General features: G+C 36.9%; 1 protein-coding gene across 1 annotated transcript in view; it reads right to left on the reverse strand.

The window, feature by feature from the left end:
* Positions 1 to 1,065: 1,065 nt before the first annotated feature.
* The window catches only part of TYR (tyrosinase), a 109,030-nt gene continuing 89,762 nt past the window's right edge, over positions 1,066 to 20,333 (reverse strand). The window contains exons 4-5 of the mRNA XM_065882798.1: positions 10,717 to 10,898; positions 1,066 to 1,700 (exon numbers count right to left, since the gene is read on the reverse strand). Coding sequence (XP_065738870.1) covers positions 1,474 to 1,700; positions 10,717 to 10,898 — 409 coding nt within the window. The 3' untranslated portion in view covers positions 1,066 to 1,473. The remainder of the gene's footprint in view (positions 1,701 to 10,716; positions 10,899 to 20,333) is intronic.

Genomic DNA, 20,333 nt, shown 5'->3' on the forward strand with positions numbered 1-20,333 from the left:
CTGGGAGCTAGAATTGGACAAGTCTGTCTTAAAAGCATGGCCATCTTGAGAAAGTGAAAAGACAGTGTTTAGGGATGAGGCTGGAAATATAATTCAAGTAGTCAAACTGAGATACATCTTTGAAAATGCTGAGCAGATACATACAAACTAAACATAAGGGAACTAAAGAGACTGGGGATACCAGGACAGAGTGATTGAGTTTGGATGAGAGAGTGAGAGTTGGAATCTGGTGAAACATCCTGAAATGCTGTGGCAGAATCACAGGAACTTTTCACAGAGCATGTTTGGCCTCACTTCTGAATGGGGAGTTGTTGTGAGCCCTGAGCCAAGAATGACTGTAGACTGAATACTTAAATCCTCTTTATAGAATTCAAGTCAAATTAGCCATCCAACCTCTATGTGAAGAATTCTAGAGTCAACCACTTATTATTTTCCAAGAATGTCCAGTTTGGTTTTGGAAAGCTCTGAATATTGGACAGTTTTTCCTTTTATTACACCAAAATGGGTCCTCTATAAATTCCACCCACTGGTGCTAGTCTTTTATGCGCTACATAGTGATAATATAAATGGAATGTCAATTGGACTGTTTTTAGAAATTCAACTGGACCTAAAATTTCAAGTAACAAGATTATCTAGACTTTCTAATTTAAGGTCTTAATAGCCAGGAAAAATAGTGATAAGTTATTTTACTAGAACTGCAGACAGGCTGATATTCACATAATTGTTCTCTACCGTGAAATGTTTTATAGCATTTTAAACATTCTCTAATAAAGTTCTTCTTAGAAGATAAAATAAAAGCTCTATAATAAGATTATTATCATCTTCATCAACATAATTCATAAGCACATCTTAAGACAGGTACTTAGCCAGATTCTTTTCAGGCGAAGGGCCCTTGATTGCAGTGGCCTTAAAATGTAGTCAGAACTATGGCAGGAAAGAGTTGAAGATTGTTTTCTACTTGAAGTCCATAACATATTTTGGAGCAGGAATGTAAAATATAAGGGAAACATTATGCTTTCTTAGGAAAATTAAAATGTATTTCTCGAGCTCAAAGGAGTCAATTAGTGTAAATTCGTTACTATCTTATTAAAATCAAAGAAGGGCTAATAAAAGAAACATGTCGTTAAACAATCAGGAGGAAAATAATCAAAATTGTTGTCATATTTTATAAGAGCACTTTCATTCAGATATGACTAGCAGACTAGCACCTCCATTACCAAATGGCATCTTTTCCTTGGAAATATGGGCTTGAGGAAAACTATTAAGGGAATGATCAAAATATAGCAAAGCAAGCACAGGTGGCTTCTACCTGAGTTGGACGAGGGGTATATTTTGTATTAAGATAACAATTCTAATAATGATCTTCATAGACACACGCCAAGGATTTCTTCTGGGACAACCCCTAGGGACTTTAACATCATTTAATTTAGAGTGAGGTCAGGTTTCTTGGCCCAACTCTATTGCTTAAGCCTTTTATAAATGGCTCTGATACAACAAGCTGTGGTAGTCCTCCTTGTCCATAAGAAGTGGCTGCTTTTCTTCAGGAAGCTGCTTTCTCTTTCGATGATACAACAGGCTAGTGAGTCCTCCCAGCACAGCAGTGAGGACAGACCCTACCATGGCTGCCCCAACGAGCCATGGCCAGATCTGACTCGCTTGTTCTAAGTAGGGTTTAATGTAATCTTGAAAACTGTCTGATCCTGAAATAGAAAGACATCCCAATGTTTTTACTATCATCATCACCATCATCATCATCATCATCATCGTCATCCTTGCATAGTACTTTGGAGTCAGGTGCTTGGGTTTGAATGCCAGCTCTGCTACTTACTAGCTATAAGATCTTGGGAAAGTTACACCTAATACTCCTAAGCTTCAGGTTCTTCATCAGGAAAATAGGAAAACAATACCACCTTGTTGGGATGTTTTAAACTTCACAGATATTATCTGATTTGTAAATTGTACAGTGCCTGCCCCCAAGTCAGCTACTGTTACTCTTTTAGTTATTTATTCTGTTATTTGACCCCATATTTCTGAAAAATAGGCAAATATTACTACTTCTTAATTCGTCAAGTTTATCTCTGGAGTTCCTCAGGTATAAACATGATTTGAGCTCTCTTACAGTTTCCCTTTTCTCTCATCCATATTTTCAGCATAATAATACCATGATCTGGGTCAAATCCACATCTCGGATTTCCATTATTTTTAATATTTAAATATTACTCACAATTGAACCAAATATTATTCTATGATTACCTTTCCTTTCTTACATTATTTTCCACTTGGAGTTAATAATTTATCATATCTATTTGCTTGATTTTAAAGTTCCCATCACTATTTACAAGACACTCTAAGATACTCTACATCCATTTTGTGATACAAAGGAAAGAAGAGAGTGCATCTTGGGCTTACCTAGTAGCAAATTATGGCTATGTGACTTAAGTCTTGAGCAAAAGTAATACATGTAACTTTGGGGCAGTTCCCTTAAAAAGAAAAGGTATGCCTTCTCCTTTTCCCTTTTCCCCTTTCAACTAATGCAGATAGTATGTTGGTGAGCCACCATAGATCATGTGATCAAGGGTAAACCCTAGGTCTTATAGAACTACAAGAAACAAGCAGCTCTGGTCCCTGAAATTATGGAGCTTGTATTTGACAACATACCAAGACGGCCATTTGAGCAATAAATAAACTAACTTATTTAGGCCATGGATATTTGAGCCTATATCTACTCCCCATCCCTACCTTCCCCCTGTTGCTGATGTGGGAACTATAACATTTTCTTTATGACTTATTTTCTTGGCTACTGTTGATTAGTTCATAGTGAACCACTGACTCAAGTTGGGCCAGTCAGAATCATTACTCAGAATTCACTGTGCTGGAATTAAGAGTCAGATGACTCAGGAGCTGATAACAGTCTTAGAGCTAGAGAGTGGGTAGGGAGCGGGGAAGAGAGAGAGGGGGGGAGAATGAATCTTTAGGGAGATTAGTTTGCTGGTTCCTGCTGTTCCTCAGTCTCAGCTGCATTTTTGTCTTTCTTACATTTCAAATGTTCATTCCTTCCTTGGATTTTGTAAACCAATAAATTATCTTTTTATCTAATCTTGTTTCTATGGAGTTTCTGCCTTTTGCACTTCAAAAAGTCCTAATTATTTTTAAAGTTAGTTAGATTCCTACAACAATAAAAGATAAAGTACCTTAGGATATTCTGAAATTACAGTTATATGTAAGCTTCATATATCATAAAAATTAGATCAACAATATAAAAAGAAAATTAATATTTATTTAATATAATATCTTGGAAAGAATGGGTAGCAACATGAAGTGAAATGTAAAGTGGGAGTCTTATTGATCACCATAAACTCAAGCACTGAAAACAGTTAAAGCAGGAGAATTTGTCAAAAATTAATTTTATATTAAATTCCAATCTTCATTCAAAGAAGATAACAGTGGAGCTTCCCTGGCTTAAGTGGGGCTACAGGGCTCAAACCCCATTTCTCCTGTTACTTTCTCCTTTTTTGTCCTTGGTACTGTCCTTTTACCAGCTGTCACTAAGATACCTCTAAAATTCTTAGAATCCATTAAGCATAATTTGAAACAATAGAGCAGATTTAGGTTTCTCTTCATCAGGAGGGGACAATAAATTGCAAAGAACTAACATTATAAAATAAATTATAATAAAAAAGATTCATAACTTTGGATTAATATTAATTTAAATCTAAGAAATGAAAGCTAACAAAGCTAAAATAAAGAAATTAAAAATGTGAAAATTATTTTCATCAAACATAAGGTTACCATTCTAACACATTTAAAGGTTAATTTGAAAATGAAATTACAAATGTTTAGTTTGCATTGCTATTAGTCACTTCAACATATAGTGCATTTTAAATGTCTCACAAAATGCAGATTACGTAGAGGTTACATAATAAGTATGATTTCTTTATTGCTTAAGGCTCAGCTCAAATTCTTCCACAATTTTAAAACACTATTTCTTTGTCTGTCCTTCTGCTCTCCAGTTTCTCTTATTATTTCTCTACTTCAGTTCATTTCAAGTTGTCTTAAATTTTACTGTCACCAATGGACTATCTTCTTTGAAACACTCTGTCTTTCTCAATGGCTTCAACCTGAAATTTAGACTTGTCTTCCTCAGTTATTTGCTTTTGAGCCTCGATGGTGTATCTTTAAATTATTTCTTAATATCAAAAGTTTTCTATTTTTTTACCTACTTAAAATCCCATTTTTTTCTGTTACCTATTCTCTTCAGAATAATCATAGAGTCTTCTATTTTTTTGGTGCTCTGTCATTTCCAAAGCGCATCCATATGCCCATTTATCCACACAACAAACACATGAGGTAGTTAGGAATCATTATCCTAATTTAAGCAATTCAAAATCTGTAACTTAGAAAGTTTGCCTGTAATATCTAAACTCTGCAATGTATGTATAACCTTTGGAATGATGTCTTTCACATAAAAAGTAATTTATAACTGTTATCGATTCTTCTTACTCCATAGTAATTCCATCAATATTTCAACTGAACCAGCTTCCAGTAAGAGTTTTTTCTCTCTCACACCTGCTTTGAACACTGATTCTGCTCAGCTCTCTCTTCTGGATTCCCAGACTCTTTTCTTTTATTGCTCCTTTGTGACACTTGGCACAATTGTCTACATGTTGTAATTATTTATATGTATGTCTTAATTTTCAGGCTTCATCATGAACTCTTGAGAGCAAGTAGTATGTCTTATTTATCTTTCATTCTTCTATTCATTCATTTATTCATTCATACAGCAATGTTTACTGAGACACAATAAATGTCAGGTGGTGGTCCAGGAACTGCATGTGAAAGGTGAGTAAGCAGAGCCCCTGGACTGAAGGAAATAATAACTGGAAGAGGAGACTGACAAGTAAACAAATTATTTTAAGAGCAATGCTGTTCCAATGCAAGTATATAAAAGATACAATGGGTTAATGGGGAAAAGACCTCCTATAACTGCCTGAGGAGTCAGAGGAGGCATCCCAGGAGACTATCCCACTGAGTAGAAGAATAAATTAGGGCTTGAGTGTGGGATGCTGATGGCAAGCCATCCCAGGCAGAAGGAACAGTATGCACCTGTGTATACACATAGGGAAGCACTAGTGAACAAGTCCTCATCAAACCCCATGTGCAGAATGAGACCCTCCAGTTACTGTGAACATGCCTCCTCCTCTCATTTTTAAAATCAAATATCCAGGTCTTTTGGAATATATTGGAAGAAGGAAGCTCTTCACAAAGTAACACCAGACAAAAGGCAGGATTACATTTGCCAACAGCATCAAGGACTCAACCCTTCATTGCCAAAGGTTTTTGGTCTCACCTTTCAATCAGTTATGCATGCAACAAAATCACCTGCTACTCAATTTTGAAAAACATCACTAAATTCAATTATAAGAGAAAATGTTTGACTAAAGCAAGAAGACATCAGCTGCCTTTTACGGAAAATAATTAAGTAATTATAAACGTGAGTGCCTAAATGATGAACAATTAACTGCCTGAACTAAATTATATCAAGAAATTTTAAAGAATTTTTTACTTAGCTTAAAGTTTAGCTTACTCTATTCTGGCATTGTGTCTCAGTAAACATTGCCGTATGAATGAATAAATGAATGACTAGAAGAATGAAAGATACATTTTAAACTCCTTGAGAGTACAACAGAAGGAGCAACAGAATAATTCATAAAATAGAAAATAAGCAATTGCTGTTGCTTATTTTAAAGCAAAACTTCTCTAAAATTAGTGGCATAAGCTCACAGCTATACGAAAAGGACTCTAAATAGATAAAACATTTTGAATCAATTTTATTTTTAAAAATTTAACTATAAATAAATACCTTTAATCCCCTAATGTGACTCTTTGAGCCTTCTTTCCCTTTTCTCCTCCAGTGGTTTTTGTTGCCTTTTCAGTAAAAAGTACCCATTTGGGACACTAGGGAAGGGACAACGAGGTGGAACATTTGTGTACAAGGCAAGTATAAAGAGAACCCTCTCTTCTGTGGAGTCATGGAGAGAGAATTCATTTGGGATTCTATATTTGCCACTTACGAGCTTTGTGACTTAGAATTTGTCACTTTATCTTTCTGTTCTCAATCTACTTACCTGTAAAACAGAATAAAATCACTAATACGCAAGATTGTAAAGATTGGCAAAGATAACAATTTATATGCTGATGTCTCTCACATTAGTATCTGCAGACAGAATCTTTTCTGAGGCTCAAGGCTATCCAACTGCCTCAGAGATATATTTACCCTGATGTGCCATTCACCCCATTTCACTGTGTAACAGATACCACCATGAGATTCACTCCATGTCTGGCCCTGCTCTTATTGTTTCTATCTCAATGAATTCAATCACCATTCATCATTTGCACAGGCCAGAAAGCTTAAGGGCAACTCTAATATCTCCTTCTTTCTCACCTATTATATGTAATCATTTTCCAAGTTCCATAAATTTTGTTTTCAAAATAATATCACATTTTTTTTGTCCTTTCTGCCTTGCCTCTTACCACCACTGCAATTCCAACTTCCTTCGCCTCTCCCCTGGATACTCGTAATAGCATTTTCACTGGCCTCCCTGAATGTGCTTTGCAACTGACACAAAGCTTGCATCTTTTTAGATTTTATATGAACATAATCATCAGTATATATTCTATGATGTCTGGTTTCTTTGGCTCAACATTATGTCTTTAACATAGAGGACAGACTTGTGGTTGCCAAGGGGGAAGTGGGGGAGGTGGGGGAGGGATGGATTGGGAGTTTGGGATAAGCAGACGCAAACTATTATATATAGAATGGATAAACAACAAGGTCCTGCTATATAGCACAGGGAACTCTATTCAATATCCTGTGATAAACCATAGTGGAAAAGAATATGAAAAAGAATGTATAACTGAATCACTTTGCTGTACAGCAGAAATTAACACAACATTGTAAATCAACTATATTTCAATAAAATAAAATTGAAAAAAAAAACTTCCTACAAGCTGCAGCAACTGTAATCTTACGAAAACTTAAATTTGATCCTGATTTGTTTAAAATTCATTAATGGCTCTGTTATCGTAGCAATATGGCCAAAATTCATAATCAAGACCTCCTTTTCAACTAATTAATTCTTCCTGTTACTGATATTCTCTGAAATGTCACTTCATTGACCCCTAGAGATATGCACATCTCTAAACAAACGAGTCATTAGGTAAGTAGTGGTTTAAGGTCTTTCTCTTTCATTAGGATGTAAGCACTGTGAAGAAGGAGACTACATTGTTTACCACTGTATCCACAGTATCTAAAAGAATGCCTTGAACAAGGTAGTTACTAAACATATGTATGCAGAAAGAATAAATAAACCAATAAAATCACCTAGAAAATATCTAGTGCAATAGAAGACTTGAAATATGTTAAAATTATCTAAAAATGCAAATCAAAACTACAATGAGGTATCACCTCACACCAGTCAGAATGGCCATCATCAAAAAATCTACAAACAATAAATGCTGGAGAGGGTATGGAGAAAAGGGAACCCTCTTGAACTGTTGGTGGGAATATAAATTGATACAGCCACTATGGAGAACAGTATGGAGGTTCCTTAAAAAACTAAAAATAGAACTACCATATGACCCAGCAATCCCACTACTGGGCATATACCCTGAGAAAACCATAATTCAAAAAGAGTCATGTACCACAATGTTCACTGCAGCACTATTTACAATAGCCAGGTCATGGAAGCAACCTAAGTGTCCATCAACAGATGAATGGATAGAGAAGATGTGGCACATATATACAATGGAATATTACTCAGCCATCAAAAGAAACAAAATTGAGTTATTTGTAGTGAGGTGGATGGACCTAGAGACTGTCATACAGAGTGAAGTAAGTCAGAAAGAGAAAAATAAATACTGAATGTTAACACATATATATGGAATCTTAAGGGAAAAAAAGGTTCTGAAGAACCTAGGGGCAGGACAGGAATAAAGATGCAGATGTAGAGAATGGACTTGAGGACACGGGGAGGGGGAAGTGTAGGCTGGGATGAAGTGAGAGAGTGGCATGGACTTATATATACTACCAAATGTAAACTAGATAGCTGGTGGGAAGCAGCCGCATAGCACAGGGAGATCAGCTCTGTGCTTTGTGACCACTCAGAGGGGTGGGATAGGGAGGGTGGGAGGGAGACGCAAGAGGGAAGAGATATGGGGATATATGTATATGTATGGCTGATTCACTTTGTTATAAAGCAGAAACTAACACACCATTGTAAAGCAATTATACTCCAATAAAGATGTTAAATTTTTTTTTTTAAATCTAGAAATGACCTGAGTATTAAGAAGTGTGACATTTTTCTAGCAAGCTTTACTTATATGTATTGGTTAAGAGACACCATCCTTCATGATAAATATCACTTGCATTCAAGTGAATTCGTTGGTTTAGCCCCATACCAGATACCATTTGGAGAAGACTGGAGAAGCTTGCAAGGTATCAGTTCTGATTTTGTAGGGCTCACAGCCAAGGTAGCGGGGGGAAAGATTCATATGTAGAAAAATTACCATGTAACTCTATTAAAGGAGTGATTAAACATGACTCTGTATATGTATACAATGATTTCATATCTGAGAGTGTGACAAATGGATATGGATCAGAATTTAGCCAGAGAGAATAGTGTAATAAAAGCAAGAGCCCGTGAAAGAGTCTGTTATGTTCTGAAAATGGAAATTATAAAATCCTGGTGGTGACTCTTTGAAAAACCATTACCAATATTCTCCTTTCTTCATGTACTGTGGGTGTTTTTAGAAGGAGGGAAAAACACTTTACTTGAGACTGCCCCTCTTTTTGACTCACTGGGAGCCCCTTCCCTTACCATACCTCCACCCTCTGCAAAATCCTCTGTTCTTAGTGATCTCCAGGTTTTCAAAGAACTCATCTCCTCTACCAGCCATTTTAGTATTCCTTCCACTGGCTATGGTCTTCAGATAAAGCAAAACAGGTATCGAACCCAAATCTGTCCAACTAATGGTTCCCCCAAGGGCAGGAAAAAGTTGATAAAATACAGTTTCTCCTGTTGGCCTTAAAATGTGGTTCTGCTATGCCACATACTAGCTAGATGGCCCAGGACAAGTTATTTATATTCTTTAAGCCTCTGTTTTCTCATCTATGATCAGGAAAAAGAAATAATAGTGCTTACTTCACAGGGTAATTATGAAAATTAAAGGAAATAATGCACACAGCATACCCAGAAGAGTTCCTGGAACATGAAAAGATCCATAATATATTAGCTATTATGAAATAACTCAATTTATCTCCTCAGTGTAATTTTTCATTGCTCATACTACTCAAATAGGAGAATTTAGCAGCTCAGAAATACAGAGTACACTTTACACCTCTATTTTTGTTATTCTATTAGTTTAGAATATTCCCTACCCTTTTCTATCTGCTACCTGCCTGTTCATCCTTCAAGGCCTTGTCTTGTCTTTTTAGGTTGAACTACTCTGAAGTCATTGCTTTCTCCTCTGTGCTCTTATAAGATTCGGTTTATGACTCCTTTATTGCACTTAACACAGCCTGATGTTTCACACTTTTTTGCACAACTGTCTGACTTCCATACTGAATTTAATTTAATGCTCCTTGAGGTCTGGAGGTATGTCATTCATTTATGTGTCACTAAAGTTTAACAAGACGTAGGAAATTGGTAAATGTCATTCATTTGTTCATTTTATTTTACTAATCTGTTTATGTTTCCATGAATTATCAACGAACATAATGAAACATCAGTGCTTGTCGACTATCTCGTATCCACAAACTCTGTGTTGTTTAACCGTTTTTTTAGCTGTTGACCATTTTGTGTTGCAGTGGAGAGGACCCTGTAGTGTTGAAATCTGGCTCTTCCACATACTGGCGTTTGCTATTGGGAAAGTCATTTAAATTATCTTAGCATCAGTGTCCTTACCTCATTCTAGGGATAATAATACTTTCCCTAATATATGATTGATTAGTAATGCATGTATGATATGTAGCAAGCTCACAGGTAGGGGGAGACATTACTACCTGTTCCGTATTTATCAAAAAGATATTGACATACTACTACTAAGGAAGATTATTTAAAGCCTAGATCTAATTACAATCCTAGACTTAATCATAGTCAGAGCAATTATTATTATAATAGCTATTATCATTATTATTATTACCTGTGTTTAACATCAAAATGTTCACAAATTTTCTTGGTAACCCTAGCAGGAAGTTCCCAAAGATGATTTCAAAAACTGTTAGATGTTTAACTTGTGCTGACTGCCCTAGGCTCTTAATGCATTTAATTACCAAATATCTCTTTAGGTATTCTATTCCTAATATTTAAGGTTAAGAAACTGAGATTCAAGGAACTGAAGTCAAATTTCCCAAGGTCACACAAAAGTCAGTTTATAGTGTCACGTCTCACACCCATTTTTTTTTCTGATTTTAATTTTAGTGCTCTTCCCATGGTTGCCATATGCAAAATGCTCTATATTAAGCAGAAAGGACAGAAATTTAAAGATTCTTGCAACTTGGTCCATGGAATAATAAATCAGTGATGAGTTCAGGATCGTAATGTGTTTTCCCAATTTCAATAATTTGGGGATAATGTAAAAACATAAGGTTTTGCACTCTCTCAAAAGACATTGGTCACACTAGACTCAGCAATTCCCATGAAAGAACCTGAGCCTTACCTGAATCTTGTAGGTAGCTATAGTCATAACCCAGATCTCTGGATGAAATAAAGAAATCACCATTTCTGTAGAGAGGTATAAAAGGAACCATGTAGGATTCCCGGTTGTGCCCAATGGGTGCATAGGCTTCTGGATAAACTTCTTGAAGAGGACGGTGCCTTCGAAGCCACTGTTCAAAAATACTGCAGAGGAAAGGATGATTCAATGTCAGAAACATATTGTTAGCAAAAGAAATATTTGGAATTCTTGAAGTAAAATAACAAGGCATATCTTAAAACCTAAAGCTGTGGAAAGATGCCAAATATAGTTTTCACACTTTGAAAATATTTTGTAAGTCACCAGTTCATGCTGTCAGGCCCTGATGAAACTCATTCATTTGAGAGAAATATTAGAGGATAATTTTGAAAGAGAAATTTCTTAGAAGATAAATGAAACCTACATGACAAGTTTAGACCCTTCAGAATGCTGCAGAGCAAGTGTAATTACTGGTTGAGTGACAATTGAGACATAGTTGTAAATTAAATATGTCTCTTATCTCAAAGAAAGTTCACCTAAAGAAAGAACTTGCAAAACTAAATTGGAATCAGTATTAGAATTTGGCCATTCTTTGGTAATGGTAGGGGACTTTCAATTATTTCAACCTCCTTGTTATGTTTGGTGCAGTGTATGCTTAATGAATCTTGGTGGGAGAAAGAGCTCACCTTCCATGATAGAGGCTAAAAATACTTACTTGGAAACTTGTGGTTTCCAAGCTTCCCTGGAAGCTAGAGTATGACCACATGATCAATACTCAGCCAATCAGACATACCCATCCAAGACTTTGAAACAGGAGACACTGACACAAAGAAGCAAGGACAATGGAAAACCAACATCCTGTTTTTAAGGGCAGCGAGGCCAGAGGTATTAGTAAAGGTGTCCAGGGGTACCATGTGTTCTAGAGCAGCGGTCCCCAAACTTTTTGGTACTGGGGATTGGTTTCGTGAAAGACAATTTTTCCATGGATGGGATGGGTTGGGGGGAGAGGGCGGGGGGATGGGTGGTTCAAGCAGTAATGTGAGCCATGGGGAGCAATGCGGAGACCCAGATGAAGTTTCGCTTGCTTGTCCGCCTCTCACCTCCTGCTGTGTGGCCCAGTTCCAACTGGGGGTTGGGGACCCCTGTTCTAGAGCATGGTTTTGGCAGATGATTGACTGCTGCCCTCCTCCCTTGTTCCCATCTGTTTCTCAACCTGCTTCTCCATGATCTCCTCACCTATCCGATACCCTTTCAGCAAATTTGTTTCCTGTTGAATCAGCCAGAGTGAGTTTCTGCTGCATGCAATTAAAAACTCTAACTGGAACAAAAGCTAAAAAATTATGGGATTGAAAAAGTCTAGTAAGAATGGAAGCAGAACTAAGCTACAGCAGAATTTATAGTGGATCATTAAAGGTGCGATAAAGAGAATGGCTTTGTGTTATCAGACCATATAACATAGAGGGAAGAATACTATATTTGGAGTCAGAGAACTCCCCTTGAGTCCTAGATCTGTGGTTTAAGAGCTGTATCAGTTGCATAAGCTCATAAGCCAATCACTGAACCACTTGAAGACTTAGCCTTCTCATCCTTAAAATGAAAGTAATAATATCTGTCCTATCTGTTTCCAAATTATCCAATGTGATAATTTTTATGAAAGTGCTAGATATATAAGCTACTGTTGTTTAGCTCTAGAACTGAAGCTCAGAGATAAAAGGTTAGTGCATGGTCGAGACGATGGGTCTAAAAAAGAAAGTGATAGTACTTCAAGCAAACAAATAATTTTTTTGAGAAAACCTTTTGAAGTACAATAAAGAAGAGAACAAGGAAGCCAGATGGCAGCAGTGGTGATCACTTTTTCTGTGATGCAAAGCAATTCTATTTGCTTAGAGAATCTGGACTTCAAATACTAGTTGTGGTCAAAGTTGTTTTTAGTTGTGAATAAACTGAGAGATCAGCAGGCTGCTGATAAACACTGCAAATCTGGTCCCTGAATATCAAATGGTCCCTAAATAGCTCAATTATTAAATATGTTTACTGAGTACTTACTATACGTTAAGTTTTAGAGAAACTTGAACCTGTGCAAAAACCTGAATTCTGTGGGTTGTGACAAAGGAAACTTGTAAAAGGTCTTAACCTGTTTAATTTTCCTTTTATTCATCTGCAAAATGGGAGTAGTATTTATGTCTTGAAGGTATTGTAAGGATTAATTAAGCAACATAAATGTCCTTTGACAGATGAATAAAGAAGATATTGTATGTATATACAGTGGAATATTATTTAGCCATAAAAAGAACAAAATAATGCCATTTGCAGCAACACGGATGGACCTAGAGATTATCATACTAAGTGAAGTAAGTCAGACAACAAATAAAATATGATATCACTTACATGTGGAATCTAAACTACAACACAAATGAACTTATTTATAAAACAGAAATAGACTCAGAGACATAGAAAAAAACTTGTGGTTACCAAAGGGAAAGGGAGGGGAGGGATAAAATTGGAATTTGGGATTAACAGATATACACTACTATATATAAAAGAGATAAACAACAAGGACCTACTGTATAGCACAGGGGACTATATTCAATGTCTTGTAATAACCTATAATAGAAAAAAATCTGAAAAAGAATATGTATATATGTACATATATACGTATATATGTACAAATGAATTGTTTTACACTGGAAACATTGTAAGTAAAAAAATTAAAAACTGATTAATTAAAATAACATAAGTAAGATATATGGTTAAGTGTTGGACAGGTGGTAAACAGAAGCCATCCTCATCCCCATAGCATTTCTTCCTTTTCTTCCTTCTACGCATGATTCAAGTTATACTGGAAGAATTCTACAAATGGTGAGAGACATGAGACATGCATAGAAATGCCAAAGCCATGTATATTTGAGCTGGTTCTTTAAAAATGGTTATTCTTCTTTAAGCAGAAAGGGGGAAACAGAGGATTCAAGAAGATTGTTTTTTTGTGTGTGTACCTCCATTTCCTCAACTGAAGAAATTAGGAACTGGCTTAAGTCTATTCAAGTCCTATAATTTTATGAATTATTCTTTTTATTTTAACATCTATAGTTTTCTTCTTTTCATGAAAGCATTACTTGTTCATTATATACAATTCAGAAAATATAAACAAGCAAAAAGGAGAAAAGAAAAAAATCATATGTACTTGCTCCGTATTTTTGTCGCAGTTTTTAAAATATACAAGTATAACATTAAATACATATTTTAATAAAAGAGAATTTTATTATAGACAATATTTTATAAGACATTTTATTTGTACTAAACAATGTTTAAATGATATTTAAACAATGTTCACCAGTTTTCAAGTGATAAACATCTTTTTTTTTTTGCGGTACGCGGGCCTCTCACTGTTGTGGCCTCTCCCGTTACGGAGCACAGGCTCCGGACGCGCTGGCTCAGCGGCCATGGCTCACGGGCCCAGCCACCCCGCGGCAAGTGGGATCCTCCCGGACCGGGGCACGAACCTGTGCGTGTCCCCTGCATCGGCAGGCAGACTCCCAACCACTGTGCCACCAGGGAAGCCCAAACCTATTTTTTAATGAGAAGGAGACCCTCTGATAATTAATCTCTTCCCCATCCCTATTAAACTTTGACTGACTTAGAAATAGCCCAATATACAATGAGCTACTAGATAAGAGCTTGATGCAAACACTGTCCATTTTCGTTAATTGAGAAAAATTACCCCTTTGGTTCAATTTATCAATAATCTTATTTCTGCCAAGAAGTAAAAATTCTTTACCTAGGTAGGACAAGGACATCAATTCTCAGCACCAAAAGATGTAATGGATGAAACCATTAATGTGCTTACTCACCTTACCAACCTTTTAAAATGAAGGTATTAATCTTGCTTAAATTCTTCATCAGTGGGTCTCATCTTCAGTTAATTTCATCGAACCATGTCTAGAATGGCTCACATCAGAATACTAATGTTTAACTTGGATAATCACACTGACATTTTGGGAAGAAAGTTATCTTCTTACCAAAGATTCATTTAAACTGTATTTAGATGGTTTTCTAGAAGTCTGAGCAACAATGAAATGCACAACAGAGGATTTAGAAAAAAGTTAAGATGATCACAGATGGAAACAAGAAGGGATGTGTTTTATGTACGAAAGTAACGTGGACGTCTGGTCACACCCATCCTTACAACAAGACAAAGCTGGACAAGTAGAAAATCAACAACTTTTCTTGGACCCATGAGAGAACTGGGCAAACTGCTTCCCCCAAAACTGTAGAGATAAATGCAACCAGAGGAACTCAACTGAACTTTGCTAACCAAGAGGAGAAACAGCTGGATCCATAAACTTAAACACTTTGATGAATGGCTGGAGGTTGAGTACAGACAACTTGTGATGTGAGAAACTGCTGGGAGCCATAGTCTTAGGGGGATATTCCCACACATTTGGGGCTTTTACCTCCAAGAACTCTGCCAGATTTTCACAAGGAAGACCTGAGAAAGATCCTCTCCTGGCTCTGTACGGGGAGGGAGAGAGTGACCACTGTGAAATATGCCCAGAGTCTTCTCCACACCAAAGCCCTTTAATCCAGAGGAAATAACTACCAGAGACTTATCCCGGTAGGAGGAAGGGATTTCCTCTCAGTCCAGTCCCTTTCAGCCTTCCTGTCTCACCTAAGGGGAAATAAAACATAGGCCATGGGTCAGGGCTTCAAGGAAATAGATTGGGAATGCTACAACTGGAAAAAGGAGTAGAGGACAGAGGGGGAAAAGAAACCAAAAAGCTATACCATTGGAGAAACACTTATGAGGGTCACAGCCCCAAGACACTGGCCAACTAAAAGACTGAAATTTAATCAGAATATTGTAGAACACTTTCTTCCCCTATACTTTACCATGATACCAACAGAGCTCTAGTATAATTAGGTAGACACACTGAGTACATAAAACAGCAAGACACAACTCCCTACTCCTTTTGTGTGGGCTGTGCATAGTAACTTTCCTCCAAGGAGCACAATATGGATGGGTGGTAGAATCATTTAGAAGTTTGAGAAACCTGAGAAATATGACAACTGCCAAGTGATCAAGGTTAACGTCAGCAATGGTAAGCCACGTTGATAGCATGTTCCCTTGATATTATGTGAAGAGAATAGTGCTTTACCTCTCTCGTCTTCCTCCCCAAAACATGTAATTTCAGTCTGCAAGAGAAAACCTCAGACGAATTCGAATAGAGGGGCATTCTATTAAATACCTGAGCAGTACTCCTCAAAACTGTCAAGGTCATCAAAAACAAGGAAAGTTTGAAAAATTGCCACAGCCAAGAAGGAGCCTAAGGAGACATGATAGCTAAATGTAATATGACATCCTGGATGGGATCTTGAAACACAAAAAGATATTAGATAGCAATGAAGTAATCTTAAAGTACAGATTGTGGTTAATAATAATGTATCAATATTGTTTCATTAATTGTGACAAACTTTCCATACTGAAGTAAATTGTTAAGAATAGGGGAAACTGGATGTGGGGTATATGCAAACTCTGCAACATTTATGTAAATAAAAATTATTCTTAAAATTTCTTTTTAAAAACAGAACAACTAACAAAGAAGCCTAATGCAGTTGGATATTAGGGAACTGAGTTGATTTAGTACATTCACTGCTACAGTAAAAAATGCACAAATACTATAGAATTCTTTTTCATTCGTTTATTCGACCATTTCATAAATAGTTAAATACACATATTATGAGCACCTATAATAAACTGGTTCTCTGCCAGGTATTGATGTATTTCTCTGTCCTTGTGGTACGTAGCTCTATTGATGGAGATAGATACTAACCAGTAATTTCAGAAATGCATCTGTAATTACAGACTGGCAAATACTATAGAATGAAGCAACATGGTAATACAATTTAGTGAGGAGGCCTCATTGATTCTGCAGCCTTTGATGGTGTTGAAGGAGTATTTAGAGAAGTGGTATAAGAGTGTTTCTGAAAAAATAATAGAATTTGCAAGGGCTTTTGATGGGAGGTCAGATTCTCTCATCTGTCTCACTACTCCCATAGCTTCACTTATTATCTACAGGCTGATGGCTTCTCAACTTACAGTGACAGAGTAAATCTTGCTCTGAAATCTCGGTCCAAATACCCAGCTGCCTGAGTGGCATCCCTATTGAAATGCCTCAAAAGAATCTTCAAGCACAGCACACAGTATCTTCAAAAATCACAATACTAACATCCCTTCCTCATGCTACACTTCTCCACTGATCTATGTCTTTGGAATAAAACTATCTGTCCAGCCAGAAAATGTAAACAAATGACTGATGTATCTATGGAGAGAACCGTTTGAGATGAAGCTAGAGAGGAAATGGGGGCCAAATCAAGAAGGGCAGTTGAGAACATGTGAGAAATATTTTTAATTTTTCCTAAGAGCAATAGGAAGTCACTGTTTATATCTGTGATCACAAGAGATAACATGAACAGATAACTTTTTTAAAGAGTACACACATTGCACTATGGAGAAGGGACTGAAGGACAGCCAGAATTGATGTGCAGGGAACAAGGGATGAAGAAATCAGCGAGAAAATTATATCCAGGTAAAAAGATGATGTGTGGCTGTCCAAGTAGTACAGCTCAGTGGTGAGATGTCACAGAAGACTCCACATTTTCTGGTTAAAGTGGAATAATAATAATAACAACAGAAAAAAGGAAACAGTGAACAAGTTGGTAAGGCGCTTGAGGTAGATGAGAACCCAGATCTTCTGGCTGATGTACCTGGGCTTCATCCTCTGACACTGCAGTTGTCCCTGCCTGTGATTCTGTTTTCTCCTTCCTTATTCTCCCTGAGTGGGTCCTGAATACTTCTGTTACTCTCTGACTAAGCCTTGTATCTGAGGGCAGGGTTTGTCAACAGGGTTGGAAAGGTACAGAAAAACAAATGTTAGAACATCAATTAAACACTCCACTTACTTCAGAAATTATCTCACATCATCCTGTTTTCTTTCACTGTGGGAGGAACAAACCCAAACTGAGGCAGAGACATTGTTCACAAGTACATTGGAGAATATCAGTGCTACCAACTAGCTAAGAAACCACATCTTCTTTATCTTCCTTTTCTCTGTGCATAGCACATAGTTGCAATATTTACATGATAATTGGTGCTGCTCTTTTGAGTTAATAATCTAACCCAGGAGAATGTGTTCATAATGAAGCAATTTCTGTAACGCAACCTCTTGATATATCTTGCTTATTGATTTAAGCCTCAGCAAATCAAGGAGGTAACTAGTTTATTGATCCCATTTTACAGAAGAGAATATTGAGTCAAAGAACTGAAAGTTTGCCAATGCTCACTCAACTAGAATGCAGTAGAAAATCTGGCATTTCATGTCAGATTTCTGTGAGTTTTACCATTATACCCAGCTTGCAGAGCTAGGGCCAGAGCCCAGGTGTTCTATTCCAAGTTAAAGACTCTTCCACGTATAAGCAAAACATTAGCAATTAGTACTTAAAGCAAAAAGATGGACAGAGCATTAATGTTCTTCTCCAAGCATTTTAGAGCCATGCACATAAGTGGGAACTAGACATCCTTTGTCATTTTACTTTACCTGAGAAATGAACATTCAATTATAAAATCTCTCAAGTGCAGAGAAGAGATAAATGCAGAGTTGTGAAATATTAACATCGCTAGTCTAAAGACTTGTGATTTTTCTTTGTGGAACTGAAACCCTTTTTACTTCCCTCCAGAGGCCATGAGGACCCATAGACCAGCACAAGCTTAGTAGGTAACAAGGGGCAACAGAGAAGGGGACCAAAGAGAATGGCCTCTACATGGGATTCTGGGTCTAGGCCTTGACCTACGCATGAGGACCAGTTTAGAATTCCTCCTGAGGGAGGCCAGTGAGCACCCATGAAGTGACTCTGAAAGTGCTGAGTCTTATCTAGGCAGCTGACATTCACAGCAGGCGTGTGGGGGAGAGGAGCTGAGGGAAGAGGTACAGTACTTGCTGTGAACATAGGACAGCCCTGCAGGATATGCAGACAAAAGGGCAAAATCCACCTTCAACCTGCTCTAAGCAAAGGTTTAATAACGAGTCTTAATTTTTGCCCTGGGATTTGAGGGCACAGAAAGAAGCCAGAAACATAAAACTTCATCTTGAGAAACCTGGATACATTTCTGGTATTGGTTTGTGAGGGGTGAGAGGATAATCCGTGTGAGCCTCAGTTTATTCATCTGCAAAATGTGGATAATAACAAACTTCAAAGTGCCATGAGATATAACTGAGATTAAGTGTACAATACCCCCAGGACAGTGCCAACACACAGTAAGTAAGCACCCAACAGTGGTTAACTGTCGCTGTTATTCTTGCGCACATCAGAAACCATCATTTCTGCAGTTTAGTATGAGGAGCCCACTTTAATTCCCTTAGAGCAGAGGTTTAAGATTTCTGCTCCTTGGGAATTTTGGTGTACCACAAGCAGGGTGGAGTTGTCTTAACAAACAAATATGTCAATGAATTTTATTTCTCATTTTTAAAGAAATTATATAAACAGAGAGTGAATAAATTGTAGAGGTTAGCTCCATAGATTCTGAAGCTAGATTGCTTGGATTCAGATTTGGGTTGTGATACTCAGCAGCTGTGCAAACTTGGGCAAACTACTTAATCTTTTTTGTGCTTCAGTTTCCTTATCAGTAAAATGGCAATTATAATCTGGGTTGAATTATGTCCCCCCCACCAAAGTTCATATGTTGAAGTTCTCAGAAATTGATTTTGTATTTGGAGATAGGGTCTTTAAAGAGTTAATTAAGTTAAAATGAGATCCTTGGGGTGGGTTCTAATCCAATATGACTGGTGTCCTTATAAGAAGAAGAAATTTGGACACAGGCAGGTACAGAGGGAAGACCCTGTAAAGACACAGGGAGAAGAGGGTCATGAAGAAATCATGGAGAGAGACCTCAAAAGGCACCAACTCTGCCCACACCCACCTTGATCTTGAATTTCTAGCCTTCAGGATTGCAAGAAAATTTCTGTTGTTTAAGCCACCTGGTCTCTGGTACTATGTCATGGTAGCCCTAGAAGACTAATACATAATAGTACTTATCTGAAGGGATTCTTGTAAGTATTAAGTGAATTAATATATGTAAAACCATTTAGTATAATGTATAGAATAAAATACTGTTATTAATATTAAAATGATACTTCCTTTGTTTTTGAGTTTTTCTTCCTTAGGATTTCCTTAAACTTTTATTCTCTACTACATTGTGTTTGCTTCTTCAAGGCTTAGGTCAAATGCTACCTCCATGAAAACATCAATCAGATTTACTGTTTCCCTCCTTTGATCATTACATTTGTCATGCTGTATTGCAATTATGTGATTATGTGTCATTCCCCAACAGTATATGGGGAACCTATTGAGAACAATGATGTTGTCTTATTGATCACTGCAAACCAAATGTCCATCACAGTGCCTACTCACTAACGAGAGTGCTAGATTCGGGTAGTTCAAAAATATGTAAAATTTATGAGAATTGTGTAGTCTTCTCGGGAGAGAGCCCACATTTTTATCAAATTCTCAAAGAGAATGTGAATTAAATAGTAAAGAATCATTTACTTAGC

This window comes from Phocoena phocoena, chromosome 8 (assembly GCF_963924675.1).
Source record: "Phocoena phocoena chromosome 8, mPhoPho1.1, whole genome shotgun sequence".
Taxonomy (NCBI): domain Eukaryota; kingdom Metazoa; phylum Chordata; class Mammalia; order Artiodactyla; family Phocoenidae; genus Phocoena; species Phocoena phocoena.